Source organism: Chelonus insularis, unplaced genomic scaffold (genome assembly GCF_013357705.1).
Source record: "Chelonus insularis isolate UGA/USDA-ARS -01 unplaced genomic scaffold, ASM1335770v1 contig_18_pilon, whole genome shotgun sequence".
NCBI lineage: Eukaryota > Metazoa > Arthropoda > Insecta > Hymenoptera > Braconidae > Chelonus > Chelonus insularis.
Window position 1 is genome coordinate 569323 of NW_023276419.1, and position 16594 is coordinate 585916.

Here is a 16594-nt window from a genome sequence, read left to right on the forward strand (position 1 = left end):
TATTTAATTAAGATTCTTGACATCAAAATAAAAATTATAATTAATTTATTCAAGAATTGTAGTTTACTCCAGTAATTAATCATATGTATACAATTATTTCTTCATTCGAACGCGTCCCGTCTTATAAATTTACCGTAAAAATAATACTTGCAGCATGTACAACAATAAAAGTAATATGTATTGATTGAATACAATTTCATGAATATCCAATGTTTCTCATAATAAGATACATCTTGGAGATAAGGATTCGTCCGGAATTTGTGTTTCTGCAGGTTGAAAGACGATAAATGTATCTCACTAGGGAAGTGAAGTCTAAAAAGAGTAGTACAGTTGGTAGTTTTCTGCAATAAATTGAATAATTGAAAAATGAGTCCTTGGAAATAAATAAACAATTTGATTATTGAATACTCACATCATTTTACTGAGTACAGTACCGGACATAAATTTTCTATAGGAGGGTGGAGGGAAATCACATGGATGAATTGTAAAAAATTGAACAGCATTTATGTCCGGTACTATAAATATCTAAATCTCAAGGTCTCTAAAAGTGGGTATAAAAAATTTGCAACACCAGTCATAAACCCAGTTCCTTCGTACATTAGTCTGAACGATGTCAATAAAGCTGCTTCATAAATTAATACATCAAGCCTATAAAATATTTGCATTCCAGAAGCTACTATTATTGTTTTATTCAAATATTGCAATGTCTCAAGTGTAATAATGTTGGTTCGCATCAAGACTACCTCGAGATTTTTTATTTTCCAACCCTCGGATTGATTATTCTTCCTAGCCTAAAATAGTAGATAAAATTACTAATGGACGCATGGACACGAAGAAAAAATTCCAATAAAAAATATTGGAAACTCCAAGAAAAATTACCGTGCGGCACGGTAAATTGGATGCAAGATGTCGCTCATATATAATTTATCAGTCAGCAATAGAAAAATTATTGTGCTCGCACTGTAAATTTCACTAACCAGACCTCTAATTGATATTTAATTTGAATATAAAAAATTATTTTGCCAAAAATAAATTTTATTAAAATGATTTAAAAATTTTCTTTTACATTTCAGCTGTAATTTTATAGTAATAATAGTAATATTAAAAATATTTAAAAAAAAATGGTTAAGTATGACCGCTATTACGACGCACGTGTACAAACGTGAGCGCGCATGCGTTGAACCTTTGTTATCACAAAGCTGTATGATAATATTAAAAAATTTTTTCAAGTTTTCTGTAATATATCTATCAATCCTATAGAAATAGTCTAATAGCCGTGTGAGTTTATCGTGCATTAATTATAGAATAAGAATAAAAATTTTTTGGTTACATATTCTTGTAGAAAATGATGAGAAGAGTATTTGTGCAAATTTTTATTACTAGAAAACAATAATTACTATTATTTATCGAGTGTCAAAGTTTGGCAAATTGCGTTTTTCCACCTTTCACCGCTTACGTAGCGAGAACGGTAAGAAATATAGAAAAAAAGTTAACATCTTTTTTGTAAAGAATCGAATTCTCTACAAAAAAGTCCACAAGAGCACCTGTCTATCGTGGACAGGTAAAAATGTACAGCGCTGTGAAGGGGCACTGAAAATCGAGCATTTTGGGCGCTCCGGCAGAATATGCCGTTTAGCGCCTTTTTAATTAACATTGAAAAAAAAATATTTCCAAGAATTCGATTCTTTACAAAAAAGATGTTAACTTTTTTTCTATATTTCTTTCTGTTCTCGCTACGTAAGCGGTGAAAGGTGGAAAAACGCAATTTGCCAAACTTTAACACTCGATAAATAATAGTAATTATTGTTTTCTAGTAATAAAAATTTGCATAAATACTCTTCTCATCATTTTCTACAAGAATATGTAACCAAAAAATTTTTATTCTTATTCTTTAATTAATTGCACGATAAACTCACACGGTTACTAGACTATTACTATGAAATGCGTGTGCTCTTCGACACGAAGAAATTATGATATCTAAATGTCATAATTTTTTAGTATGAAAAAATTTATTAACTAGAAGTTTTCTCTTTAACTATTTGCTTAATTGTTCTATCTTTTACTTCCTGTTTTTTAATGATCTCTCTTGTGATTTGTAATTCAATTATTATTTCTATCTCTCTTTTTGATAAACATTATTTTCAAATTTTTGTGGTAGTCGCTCTTTTAATGACTAAATAGCCTGTTTATTAATTGATAATTTAGCTATTTATATGGTTGACAGGTCATGTAGGTAATTTATTTTTCATAACTAGTATTATTCATTAAATATTTAAGTATATAAATTGTGTTTATAAACAAGTATGTACATTAAGTTTTACTTTAATAGTATGTTTATGTGAAGAAGGTACGATATCATTTTCTCTTTTCATTGATTATGTAAACATTACATCATTTTAAGATTATTCTTGAAGAGTTTCGGGAGATATTCGATAATTTTTCCATTGGTTTGAAATTTTAACCAGTGAAACATAAATGCATTAAATGGTAACTGTCAAAATTTCAGCTCTATCGTCTTTTTATTTTTTAAGAAATCAATTTTTAAAATAGTGCTTTTAAACATGTGAGTAAATGGACTGATGCGCTAAGCGAATAAATACAGAATGATAAAATATTAAACTTCTAGCAAAACTTACGTAATAGATACATTAGATGTATAAGAATCGAATGAAATAAGTTTTAAAATAGTCTACCTTTTGGTTTTTTTTTATGAGAATAAATGAACTGAAAAATCTCATATCAACTCGCGAACTGTAAACAGTATGATAAAACTTGGCAACACTGCAACATTATGAAATAGCGCGCATATCAAAAATACAAAAGCGTACAACCATGAATATACCACAAACACGCTGGAAATAACAAACGCCGAAAAAAAATTATGATAAAGTGATTAATAATAATGTTTGAGTGTCTAATTATTATTAAAAATATCAGTGCTCTGCAGTGGTCTGGGTGCGACCCGAAAGGTCCACACGACCAACTTCCTAGTGGAAAAAATAAAAAAACAATTTGAATAGAACCCGTTTCCATTTTTTTTAACAAATGGAATTGTAATAAACGAAATGAGTCTGTTTATATTCATTTGATATGGTCAGTTACTTTATTTCAGTGAAAGAAAAAATTGTGCGTTAGAAGAATTCGAATGTACCTCATAGATCTTTTTTTTCATTATTTACAACGAATTTCATTGTTATACACGAAAAAAGTATGTTTTCATTTATGTCATACGGTTGGTAACATTTTTTTAGTAAACGAAAAAATTATGCGTTAAAAGTACTCACATATATAGAAAGGGTCCCTATTTTTATTGTTTATAACAATTTACAACTTATTATTTAAATATTACTATGATCAATAATCACTTGTTAGTAACAATGTTCAATTGTTATGAACACAATTCCATCTTATTGACAATTATTATTGACTATAATAGCGTCTTTAATGCTGTTTTCTCAATCCTGACACGAGTTTAAAATTCTTTCATTGCTGATATTGTTTTTTAAATTTTTTTTTTTCGATGAAATATTGTCATTATACATCCATACAAGTATTCCAATCATTTAATATTCATATTTCTGCAATGATCTTAAAATTTAGTCTAAACAATGGTATAATTTATAAATTGCAAAATTCAAGTAATTTCCTTTTTTTCCAGTTTTTTGATTCTGCCGAAAAAATGGCTTTACCGATTTTCCTAAAATCTAATCAGTTTGAAGTTACGTAATTACGCGTCGAATGCTATTGGTCCCACATCGATATCATTTTTTGTTCTCGAGATAATCGAGGCGAAAAATAATTCCGAACGTACGTACGCACATATGCACATACGCACATACACACACACAGACGTCCACGTAAAAACTATCGTATTCAACTCTGGGGACCTTAAAACGTGGAGATATGTCCAAATTAGTGATTCGCAAAATCGGACCCATTACTATAACTTCCCACTGGGGAGTTGCGTGGGGAAGTCGTCATGGCAACAAAATCATCACAATATCTCTCTCTCTCTCTCTCAGATCGATTATGTTTCTTATGACCCTCTCTCTCTCTCTAATACATGATTTTAATAGGCTTTGCCGATAATTCAAATTTCGCGCTACTTCTCATGGGTCGATAAAACGATTTTACTGATTATCGATCTATTAGACCAATTAATTTTTTATAATATCGGCCTCAAAAATGTAACTCCGTTACAATTGTTACTAACAAATGATTATGAATCATGCTAATATTTAAATAAAAAGTTTCAAATTGTTATAAACAGTAAAAATAGGGATCCATGCTATATATATGAGTACTTTGAACACATACTTTTTTTTTTTACTAAAAAAATGTTACCAACCGTATGACATAAATGAAAGTATATTTTATCGTTTATAACAATGAAATTTGTTGTAAATAATGAAAAAAAGGATTTATGAGGTATATTTGAATTCTCATAACGCACAATTTTTTCTTTTACTGGAATGAAGTAACTAACCATTTCAAATGAATAAAAACACACTCATTCCGTTTATAACAATTCCATTTGTTCTAAAGAATGGAAAACAAGATCTATGCAACATATTTGTGTTCTATTAACGTGTAATTTTTTATTTTACTGAAAAAAAGTTACCAACTGTATGACATAAATAAAAACATGCTTCTTTGTTCATAACAATTAAATTTGTTATAAATAATAGAAAAAAAGATTCATGCGATATATTTAAATTGAAATTTTGGAATAATTGAAAAAAAATCAAATCGTTGTAAAGAATTCATTTTGGCATGTTAATATTATAATTACATGCTAATCTAACAAATAGAAGAGAAAAAAAAAATTTTTATATAAAATTACACGAGAATTCCAGAAAAACTATCCGCAGAAAAAAAATATGTACGCGTCATTGAGTTTTTTCGTTACAAACAATTTTTCCCACCAGAACCTACACATTTCTATCAATACATTTTCAGCTATCCGGAAATCGGCGATACTTCATAGGGCATTTTTTGTTCTTTAATATGTAACGACGATTTCTGTCGCTTCACTATTCTTTTTTCTCAACTATTTTCTAGAAAATTTGATCCCTTAAAATAAAGGAGAACGTGCTAACTATTTTACAGTTATCATACCAATTTTGTCGATATTATAAAATACTTACTAATCGATTTTAAAACGATTTCTTAGTATGATATCGACAAAATCTGAAAAAAAACTTCAAATCAAAGTCTTTAATTGACAATAAATAATGTAAGACATAGAAAAAGGAGAAAAACGATTAAATTTTTCAATACTATGCTAAGAAAATCTTATAAAAATCGCCATATTATTCATACAATTTTTTGATTTATTCTTCTACATTTATAATAATCTATAAGAACTACTTCATTGTTTTCTATTGGAATTCATCAGCAGATACTCAAGACATTAGAATAAGATTTTATAAGAATCTACAAGAACGTTTTATATCGTGTTTAGAAAAATTTATTTTCTTACCACTTAAAAAAATTAGATTATACATAAGGAAATTTCAATTTACTCAAGGAGTTTTTTGTTATTATGAATTTGTTGTTTAAATATAAACCTAAAATAAAATTTATTAGAAACTTTGTCCGAAAAAATACTATTGATGGCGAGATTCGATCCTGGTATCCTGGGGTCCTCAGTCCAGTACGCTGCTGATTGCTCTATTCTAAAACATGACGACACGATTTTCGCCTTAGCTATTTAAGTTAAGAATTTGGAATAATTTAAACATTAATTACGTTTGCTCTATACCAAACATTATAAAAATTATATTTTCATCTTAATATCCCGCGATAGGATTCTATATAATTCGAGTGGAGTACATGAGAACAATTCCTGTGGAAAATCAATACATTCTTATTGGTAAATAATGTTATCAGCCAATCAACTATTTTCATAAAAAACTATGGGATTGTGTCTCGCAAGATCTTATAAGAATTCATTGATCGATGACGCCGTTTGATATTCTGTTTAATTTGGCTCGATTCTCTCAGCATGAATGTTAGCAGAATAAACAAAAACTTATTAGTAGAAAGTGTTCTTCAACGTGTCAACTTTTTCTATAAGAGACTTTGGGACTGTATCTCATAAGAACTCATAAAAATTCATCAATTGATGACGCCGTTTGATGAATATGATGAATGTAAAAACATCAGGATAATTCTTAGGTTGTGAATAACTTATTTTTAAGATAAATAAGCTAGATTGTCATTTGATTACTAAATATCGATATTCTCAAATGGAATAAATGATAATAAATCAATTTAATCTCTAATCATCGGTTTACATACATTTATTCGTATATGTATGAATGTTTGAATATTGTTGAGAATTAATCAATTCTCAGTTTGAATTTGTCAGCTGACAAGAATTTCGGCGGCCATCTGATGACTGGATCGATAACCAATCGACCAAATAATCAATATATACGAGCTCGAGCAGTTAGCAAGCAAGCTCAGCCCCCAGTAAATCGTGCAACCCGCCCCCCCCCTCAATTGCGAATTTCTCGATTTCTAATGTAAATATGAAAAAAAGTTTTAAATAGAAGCTGTTCAGAATGAAAGTTTAATAAAAAAAAAGTACTGATCACTTTCTTTCATATCTACGATTGTTCTGACTTCGAGTCAGCCGGAATAAAGAAAATCGAACCAAGTGGACTGTAATATTAATTCAGGAGGTTGATGCTGTACGTGTGACTGTCCGTGAGGCACTATGGCGTCGACGCCAGCACAGTTTTGCGCCAAAAGACACACAACTGCTTTTCCTGGACCACTTTCACTGATGAGACTGCTACTTCTTGTTCACTTTAGTCCGTGGGCTACTCACTGAGACGACTGATCTGTATTTCTTCCACAACAAATGAGTTTATAGACAAAATCTGCGATTTGACTGCGAGTAAAAGTACAGAGTCGACCGCATGTGTTGTCTGGAGTTAAGTGACGCCACAAGTGCTCGACTGCGTGCTCGTTGGCGTCAGTAGGGCCGTAGAGTTGCCTGCTGGACCATGAGGGAAATACTTCCCGACGATTGGTTCAGTGAGTTGACTGACGCGCCGGTGGACAAGTCAGGCATTAAACAATTTAAAGGATTCTCAGACTGACTGACTTGGGGTCCTCCGAGTCAGAACAATGATAGATAAAAAGTCATTCGTGACTGAAGCTCCACTATTGACAGAAGCTTCAGTCAAGACTAAAAAAATTAATAAAAAATAATTAACGCTACAAATATCACTTTGTGGCGATTTCCTTCGCATTGTAAGATACTAAACTATATCCTCAGAAAAGAAAAAAAATTTTTTAAATTAATTTTTTCATTACTTTTATTCAAAATTAATCTCTAACTTCCCATTAGGAAATTATCAAAAATAGGTCGATTGGTGAAATTTAAATTTTCATCATATCTCCACGTTTCATAGTATTTGCAAGCATACTGACCAATTTTTAGAATAATGTGTGTATGTACGTACGTATATATGGACGTCAGCATTTTTTTCCTTTCGATATTTCAAGAACGGATGGAGATATTGACTTCAACCAAAATTAATTCGAAAGATATTATCAAAAAGAAGATCTGAGTGAAATTTGAACAAATTCGATCGAGCTGTTTTTTTTATAACAAAATAACTCACAAAAGAATGAAAAGATTAGCTATTTAAAATACTTTTAAGTCTAACAATAACATTTTCATTTGGAGATTGAATCGATAGAGACTAAACATTATTTTTCACAACTAAATATAACTTTTATTAAACATACATTGTTTATCACAATACGAATTTTTTATAAACAATTGAAAATTGTGTTCATCGATTACCTAATGCGAATATCACATGAATTTGTTACAATTTTCATAAGAATGCACCGATCAGTGCGGTTTTTAGCTCAAAATGTGCAGAATCGAAAATCAAACAATTTGCCTATAAAACATTCTGCTCTATCTTTCATCTGTCAAAAGTTATACAGGTTTTAATATTGGGGGCGCCGAGCGCCTTTTGTCTTGTGGCGCCGTTGGAAGCAACAAAGAGCAAATAGATATCTCTTTGTTTCACTCGCACTTATACAAAACTACGGCGCATGGGCTGAGCATTAGGAAGCATGAAGTGCGAGTGAAATGCACACTCTGTTTGTCGTAATAATTTCAGGTATGGAAGTTAATAATTTACCAGTGGGGAATTGCTTAATTATTAACTGTATATTTGCGCGCCAGTGTCAACCTCAGACATCTAGACTCTTTTAATGCAACCAACATTCGCCCTGAGAGCTTATCATCTCCAATTGCACCGTGTCAATAATCTGCATGGTAGATAAAAAAATCCAAATATTGAGTAAAATTAATTTCGATTGAACCAAATGACTATAATAGTAGAATAGAGAGGTGACTACCGTTAAAGTATTCAGTTGACTTGAAACGAATATAAACTATTGGAGAATTGACTTCGAAAAGCTTCTACTATAATCTCTAATGCATCTAGAGACTTGAGTTACTTACTATCAGGTTAGGCCGATGACGATAGCTCCGCTGAAAACGCATGCGCAACTGCTTCAATTATGAAACTAAAAGGATGTAGTTATCTAGAATCGATAAACGATACAGACGATTGCAAAAAGACATATCTGCTTGTAAGTCATGAACTGTTCTAATTTTCGATCTATCTTAGTGACAGAGGCATTCAACGTCGTTTGTAGTTAATTGTTATACTGAACGTTTTTCATTGCCGGACCTGAATCTTGGAAGATATTATTAATAAAGGAAAAATCTATGATCCGAATGAACAACAAATGACGCAAATGATCTTAATTTTCATAAACTGCCAAAATTTAAAAGATCTCTCCGATTAATAGTTAATAAGACGAGCGTGAATCCCGTTACCACTTAAAAAACTTTGAAAACTCAAAACGGCCCACACTGAGAAAAGAGTTTGACTGAGCCAAATATATATATTTATTTGCAATATTTTTTCGAGTATTTAGTAGTTATTAACAAATTTAGTAAATCTTATAAAATGGCAGAATTACATTCCATAAGGTGAATACTTGAAACAAAAAGAACATTTATTTGTGGTACTTATTCAGCACAAATAAATCTTATTTTCCAGAAAATTGTGATAAGTTTGAAATATCAGAGCAAATTACATTTCATCGAAGTAAATTAATCAGGAAATAAAATAATTAGTATTATTTCAGATAAATAAAATTATTTACTTTGAAATGTATGAAAGAGTTATAATTACAAAATAGACATATTTTTTTCAATGTGGATTTATTAATAGTTAACAAGCCAAATTTGTCAATGATTAATTAAAGTTATTCTTAGCAGTAAATTATATTTAGTGGTAAGATTGAAATCTTTAGACTGAATATAACATCTGCTAATCGTTAAATAAATAAAAAATTGTGTGAATCAAATTTTTGCAAGTTATCAAATAAAGATGTAGAAGTAGGTGTAGAATAAACTATTTTGATGTAAGTACACAAGTATTTACTGTTAATAAATTAAATTTTACTGCGCTAAAAAAAGGGTATTGGAGATCTTCGATGTTTGTATATTTCTCCCACTTATACATATAAATATATGTATATGCAATTTTTTTCCGAGCTGTATTAGAACTAAAACCTACGCTTTATTTACAATTCATTGCTCTATAAATCAAAACATTGTTTGATGCTTTGGACACGATATAATTAATGGTTACAATCGGATATTACTTTAGTAGAATTTATTAATTCTTTCGTCGAAATGTACCATTATTTTTGAAAAATATCATTTGTTTAGAATAAACAAATACGATTTTAGATAAGCGAATGTATAATTGCTAAAGTACATACATAAACCAAGAATCCGTGTGCTATTCGATTATAGTAAAAAAGATTTCAGCTAACTTGTGTGTATTTCATGTATGAATAGTAAACAAATCGAGTTCCTAAGAATTAGCTGGTCAGAGAAACGCGTCTTTGTTGACCAAACGGCCAACACTTGAGCGAATGCAGTCGGTGTTTGACACAGTATCGATAGTATTCTCTCAAACATCCATTTATTAACAGTTACCAAATCAAGTTTGAAGAAAACAAAAGACGTGTTTAAGTTTCGTACGTTGTCGTTCACATCATTTCTTTTGTGAACGTGAAACGATAAAGACGTGTTGACTTTGTGTAATGGAAGAATTTTTGATTCAATCAGAACTTACTCATCTACAATCAGTTCTAGAAGGTACGTAAATTATATTAAACATGATAATTAGTTTTATATTTATATATAATAAATACATACATATAATAACTCTAAAGCTAATTATTTCACTGCATTCTCTATCAATCTGTGTTGTAGTAAAAAAAAATAGATATCGTAGCATCATTGGATTCTTTTTGTTTTTTTTGAGTTTATGTAGGAAATTTATTCATTTAATTTGATGTATTATATATATCTAATCCCAATTTTTATTTTTTTTTATCCACTAACACCATTAACTCGGTGTATATTCTCAGAAAATGGCATTAATGATTTAGAAATTCTGGGCGAGCTTATTGCTCATCCAGATGATATGAAGGCGGTTATAACAAATGTGGGAGCACGATTGAAGCTAGAAAAGAAATATCAACAATACGTATGTGACATTTTCTTTGATTTCAATTCATTACATCATAAAATATTTATTCTTTTAATTATTAATATTCCATTTTGCATTCCCATTTCTCTATTGTAACTAAAGTATGTCTCATTTTCTTCACTCATGTTGCTTTTTTTGTACTGTAGAAAGGTTTATCGATCACAAAAAAGATTTGTTAATAATTAACACATCATATTTCACATAAAAATGATCTGTTCACTGAAAATATGATGTATTTGTTATGAATAAATATTTTGTAAGTTTATATCAAGCATCTGTAGTGATATAATTTTTCTTTCCATTAATTTAGGTACAAGTAAATAAGGATATCCTCGAATTAAATCTTCCAGTGACTTCAGGTGGTGGATTAGTAAATCCTTTACCACTTCAATTGATTGAACAATTCATTAATATACCACCCGAAACATCTGAAAGTAATTCAGTGGCTCCTGTCTTATGTGCAAGTGATCCAGCTGCTCTTTTGCAAAACAGAGCTGAATCGCCTCCTAAAAGGCAATTATTGAGTCATCGAAATTTGAGTTTTCTGTGGAATCAACATTGGAGGGACATCCAATTGGAGTAGCTCTTTTGAAGATTGGAAAGTTCAACAAAAAACTGACGACTCAATATCAATCGATGATAGTTGACATTATTGTTTGTGAGCTTTTACGTATTCCACGGTATGTAACAAATTATTATGTGTATATTTCTTTATTTCACTATCAAATTATTCATTAATAATTAACTCACTTTATAGACACGTTACAAATGATGATCTTAGTGAAGTTGCTCAACAAATAGTGCTGTTATTTGAAGAAGAGTGTGTCGAAACATTCTATATACCACCCGTGAAAAAAAGAGATTCAAGATCAAATTTATCAGAAGTTTCAAAAGGAAAGCTGCCAGATAAACTTCGTAATTTGAGAACAATAATTCGTGAAGCAGCTCGTATTGGAAAAGAAGTAACGATATATACAGAGAAAGAGAATCACGACCAAAAAGGTATCTATAATTTCTTCTGATTTGCATTTGTGATAATATTGATTATAATTGTTCTTCGAATTTTATTGAAATTTTTAAATATAGTTAGAGCTCTGACACCCAATAATTTATTTTTAAAGTATTAAATAAAAAAAGGTATAATTTAAAATTTGAATGCACATTATAACTGGAATCAAATATTATTTTTCAAAATCATAATTAGAATTATTCATGTATAATTATAATTTCTTTTATTATGATGAAATTAAAATTATGAATAACTACATTTTAAAATAGCAAAGATAAACACATGAATAGATTCAAAAAACCCATACAATTAAATACTTAATTATTTTTTATTTGTAAGAGAAAATTTTGATTTATTTATCAGAAATAGCAACAGCAGAAGAAAGCAAAATTTGGCTTGTGCATAACAGAGAATCGACTGAAGTATTAAACCATTGGAATTCATCGTACATTCTGCGTGAAATAGATTTAGATGAGAAGAACTATGCTAGCATTGAAGACGTGTTAAACAATTGGCCAATTTTAAAAGAATCAAAAAGCTTTGAGCTGGTATAATTGATTTCAAGTGATTTTTAATATTATGTTTTATTCTTACATAGTTGCATGAGTTTTTGTTTTTTTAGATTGAGAAAGACTTTGATAGAAAGTTTCCTAATGCTGGTAACACTTTCATCCTAGAATGGGATAAGTTTTTTGGAAATCTATTGAATTTATATGGACAAAAAATTACAGACCAGGATTCTATATACGTAAAACTCTTAGATAACAAGGACAGCCAACTTCGAGCAGGTACATATATTTAACTTATAAATTAACAATAGATTATCTCATTTTATAAACTAATTTTGTGAACCTTGTTATATAGACAGTAAAACTGCTATACAGTTCTATCTATTAGCGAGTTTAATGGCTCCAAAGTCTAATAAAACAGGGGTTAAGAAAAAAGAAAAAACAACGAATAATGAACGATTAGGTTTTTGGAAACCGAGTATTGCTGAATCGCGTGAAGGCTTCATTCTTCACGTACAGGTATAATCTTCGTTGTTTTTTTATTAATACTTTATTAATATTTTTGAAGAGTAGTAAATAAATATGCATGATATCTGTATAAAGATAGTTTATGACATGATAATAATTTTTTCAATGGTCTACAGATTCCCGGAGACATAGAGACTCGGATATATTCTAAACAAAAAGCATTGATTCAAAAAGGATTGCATCTGCAGCCATTAGTGATTGCTATAGGAGAAGATTTGACGAATATTACTAAGTCGTATGTAAGATTTGAATCAGTTACATATGAACTGCCATCACTTTTAAAAGCTATTGATGTTCTGTTCAAAATATATTTAGTTTTTAATTTAGCTTACCCGTTAGAATGCGAGAATTTCTGTTACTTGATACAGTGGGGAGTCTATCAAATTAAAACTAAATCGGACACGAAAATTCCGTTGGTATTTAATACATTAAATAAGTTAAAGCCCAAAGATAAATAACACTTTGTTATAGTTACTTCGCTATTATTAGATGTTTACTCAATATTTTTATACATGAATTGCTTAATTTTTTCCTTTAAGTTCATACAAAAATTTTTAATTTTATCAAAGAAAACTTTTTGAATAGATTCATTATCATGTAATCTTAATCTCAACGATAGAAAGTATTAAAGTAAATTATAGAAGTTTGATCAAAATAAAAAATTGATAAGTCAACTAATATTGAGATACTCAATTGATTGACATACTATATTGATTTATATTTTTCATCACATCATTACTATAATTTTTTATTTACTTAATTGAATTAAAGCTTAGTGTGGTTTAATTACAAAATGTATTGCAGTATATGCAACGAATTTTCCTCTCCGTGCAGTTTACAAGTATTGCGTCATATGCAACTTTTTCACTCTCATAATACTGTTTATCCGTGTATCAATAATTGTAACAGGACATTTGCATCAATACCAACTCTGAAGAAACATATTAAAATTTGCTTAGTAGCTGCTAATGATTTGGTAACACAAAATAATACACTATTAAAATCAGAAGTCAAGTTTGATTCTACTTTAAATAATACAGATCATAATGACCACACGGAAAGTTCTGAAGATCAGAGTAGTATTGGTACAATTGTCGATGATAAATGTATTGAGCGAAAATTTTTACAATTTATTGGCTATTTGTATAATAAGCCATCATTATCGAGATTGATTGTCCAGGATATTGTAGAAAATTTTAGTGAGTTGACACACGGTATAATTTCCATTTTTAAACATAATTTGAAAACTGCAATTCCTTCTGATTATCACGATTTGATTACAAATATTTTACAAATTAATCCATGTAGCAATTTCGACAGTGAATACAAACGATTCAAATATTTTAAAGGTCAAAATTTACTTATAACTCCTGTACCTTTCAAAATAGGAGAAATTAAAGATGATAAAAAAATGAAAGGTACTGTAGTTTTAACAAATAAACAATGTTTTGCTCAAGTAGTACCAATGCGGATTGTACTGCGTCAATTTTTCGAATTACCCAATGTCTACGAAAGAATAATTAGTTATATTAAAGATGAGTCTTCCCGTAATTATTTACCAAAATTATACACCAGTTTATTTCAAGGAAAAATCTGGGAAAATATTTCAAATTCTTATGGTAAAAAAGTTGTGATACCTCTTTACCTTTACTATGATGATTTTGAAATATCTAATACACTTTCAAGTGCGGCTGGAATATATAAAATCGGTGCATTCTATTTTTCCATAGCTTCAATGCCCCCAGAATATTCTTCTTCGATTGATTCCGTTTTTTTAGCTGAATTTATCCATACTATGGATTTAAAAGAGTTCGGAAATGAAAAATGTTGTCGAGCTATTGTTGATGAATTAAAATTCTTGGCAGAAGAAGGGATTTGGGTAGATGTAAATGGCATTAATAAACAAATTTTTTTCGTCCTGATTGGTGTATTAGGTGATAATTTGGGCATGAATGGCATATTAGGGTTTTCAGAAAGTTTTATAGCTGAATATTTTTGTCGATGTTGTAGAAGTACAAACAATGAATGTAGTAAGCAGCTTGTAGAAAATAAAGGATCACTTCGAAATATTCATAATTATGAAGATGATACAAGAAGTTTATCAACAGGCGTAAAGGAAAAATGTATTTTTAATGTAATTCCGCATTATCATTGTACGATAAATATTACTTGGGATTTGATGCATGATTTATATTTAGGCATTTGTCGTTATGACATGGCTAAAATCATAGATCACTGTATTAAAAAAAACTATTTTAGCTTAGAACATCTAAATAACCGTTTGAAATATTTTGATTATTCGGAAATTGATCGTGGTAAGAAAATATCGTTTATTTCAGCACACCACATTCATAAGGGTAATATAATTATTACAGCTTCAGAAATGTCAGCTTTAATTTCTTATTTTGGAATAATCGTTGTTGATTTAGTTCCAGTTGATGATGATGCATGGGAGTTATATAATACCCTTTATGAAATTATTGACATTGTAACCAGTTCATCAATATCAGAATACCAAGTAATTCATTTGGAACAGTTAATACGAAATCACAACGAACTTTTCATAAACTTATTTGGGCCTTTAGTTCCAAAAAGTCACTTTTTAACTCATTACCCATCATGTATAAAAAATATGGGACCAATAAAGAATCTATCTGGCTCTAAATTTGAATCGTTTCATCAATTGTCGAAAAAAAATGCTCATGTTGTCAACTCAAGGATTAATATTACGTATACTCTGGCATTAAAAATGCAATTACAAGTATGTTATAGAATTTTAAGTCAGAAAGGACTTGAGCCAAAAATTGAATACGGTCAGGTGTTAGAAATTTCTGATAATTATGAATCAACATTTTCATCACATATAGGTGCAGAAGCTTGTACAGTTTCGTGGGTAAAAATCAACGGAACAATATATAAACCTGACTTTGGTATATACGTAAAAAATGATGATTTTAATGATCCAATGTTTGGTATAATTATAAGTATTATTATGAGTAAAGACTGTACGATTTTCTTAGTTTATAAAGAATGCTACACTATTGGTTTTAATAATCATCAAAAGGGATATGAAATTGTAACGCCAAATATTCATGTTAAAACTAAATTATTTAATATAAATAATAATTTTTATGTAAGGCCTGTAAAAATTCATGTTACAGCAAACGGTAAAAAAATTATAAGTCGCAGAGATTTACAATAAAGAGTTATTTTATCTATAATTTTGTTGTTCAATAATTTATTCTGTATTAATATTTATATCCTGTAAATTACCAAGAAAAAAATTGAATTAATGCTTAATTTACTACGAATTGCTAAAATATGTTTTTAACAAAAATTGAAAATTGATTCAAATACAAAGTAATTTATTTGAAATATCGTGCAGGTTTCGTTTGTCTCCTGACAAAATTGATTCTAACGAGCATACTTTTATATTAAATATTGATTTATTTTTACCATCATAATATCTGATGTTATCAAAGAATACGTTTCTTTATTGTTAACACACCGACTTTCCAACCATCTGCACATTATTTCGAAAAGTAAAAAAATCTATTCTATGTAACCATGTAATAGATTGCTTTAGCTTCTGTATTTATTCAATGAATTATTTTTATAATATATAGAAATATTGTTTTATTTGAGATGACTCTTGCAATTTTTTTTTACAAAGATTTATTTTATTCGCCCAAACTTATGTAATTCTTTTTTAAATTAATGCTCGTTTTGCCTAATTGACTATAATGTTGAATTAATCTGATTTTAATTTAATACAATGCAACGATTTGTTCGTTGTTAACAAATGAAAGTTTGATGCAAATCAAATCATCAAATATGGGAGTTGTTAATAATAACTGAATATTTATTTCGCCATTATCAACTATATCATTTTTTAACTACAAACAAATCTTATTTATTATAAATAATCTCTT

At 29.2% G+C, this 16594-nt stretch overlaps 2 protein-coding genes across 2 annotated transcripts; both read left to right on the forward strand.

Moving 5' to 3' along the window:
• Positions 1-10164: 10164 nt before the first annotated feature.
• On the forward strand, positions 10165-13134 carry LOC118064424 (uncharacterized). Its single transcript, XM_035078989.1, has 9 exons — positions 10165-10219; positions 10495-10613; positions 10927-11076; positions 11181-11296; positions 11374-11618; positions 11989-12173; positions 12248-12413; positions 12490-12653; positions 12779-13134. Exons 1-9 carry the CDS (start codon positions 10165-10167, stop codon positions 13118-13120), a joined length of 1542 nt encoding a protein of 513 aa, XP_034934880.1. The 3' UTR covers positions 13121-13134.
• A 321-nt stretch (positions 13135-13455) lies between these two features.
• Positions 13456-15864, forward strand: LOC118064425 (uncharacterized). Its single transcript, XM_035078990.1, has one exon. It carries the CDS (start codon positions 13456-13458, stop codon positions 15862-15864), a length of 2409 nt encoding a protein of 802 aa, XP_034934881.1.
• The last annotated feature ends 730 nt before the right edge of the window (positions 15865-16594 follow it).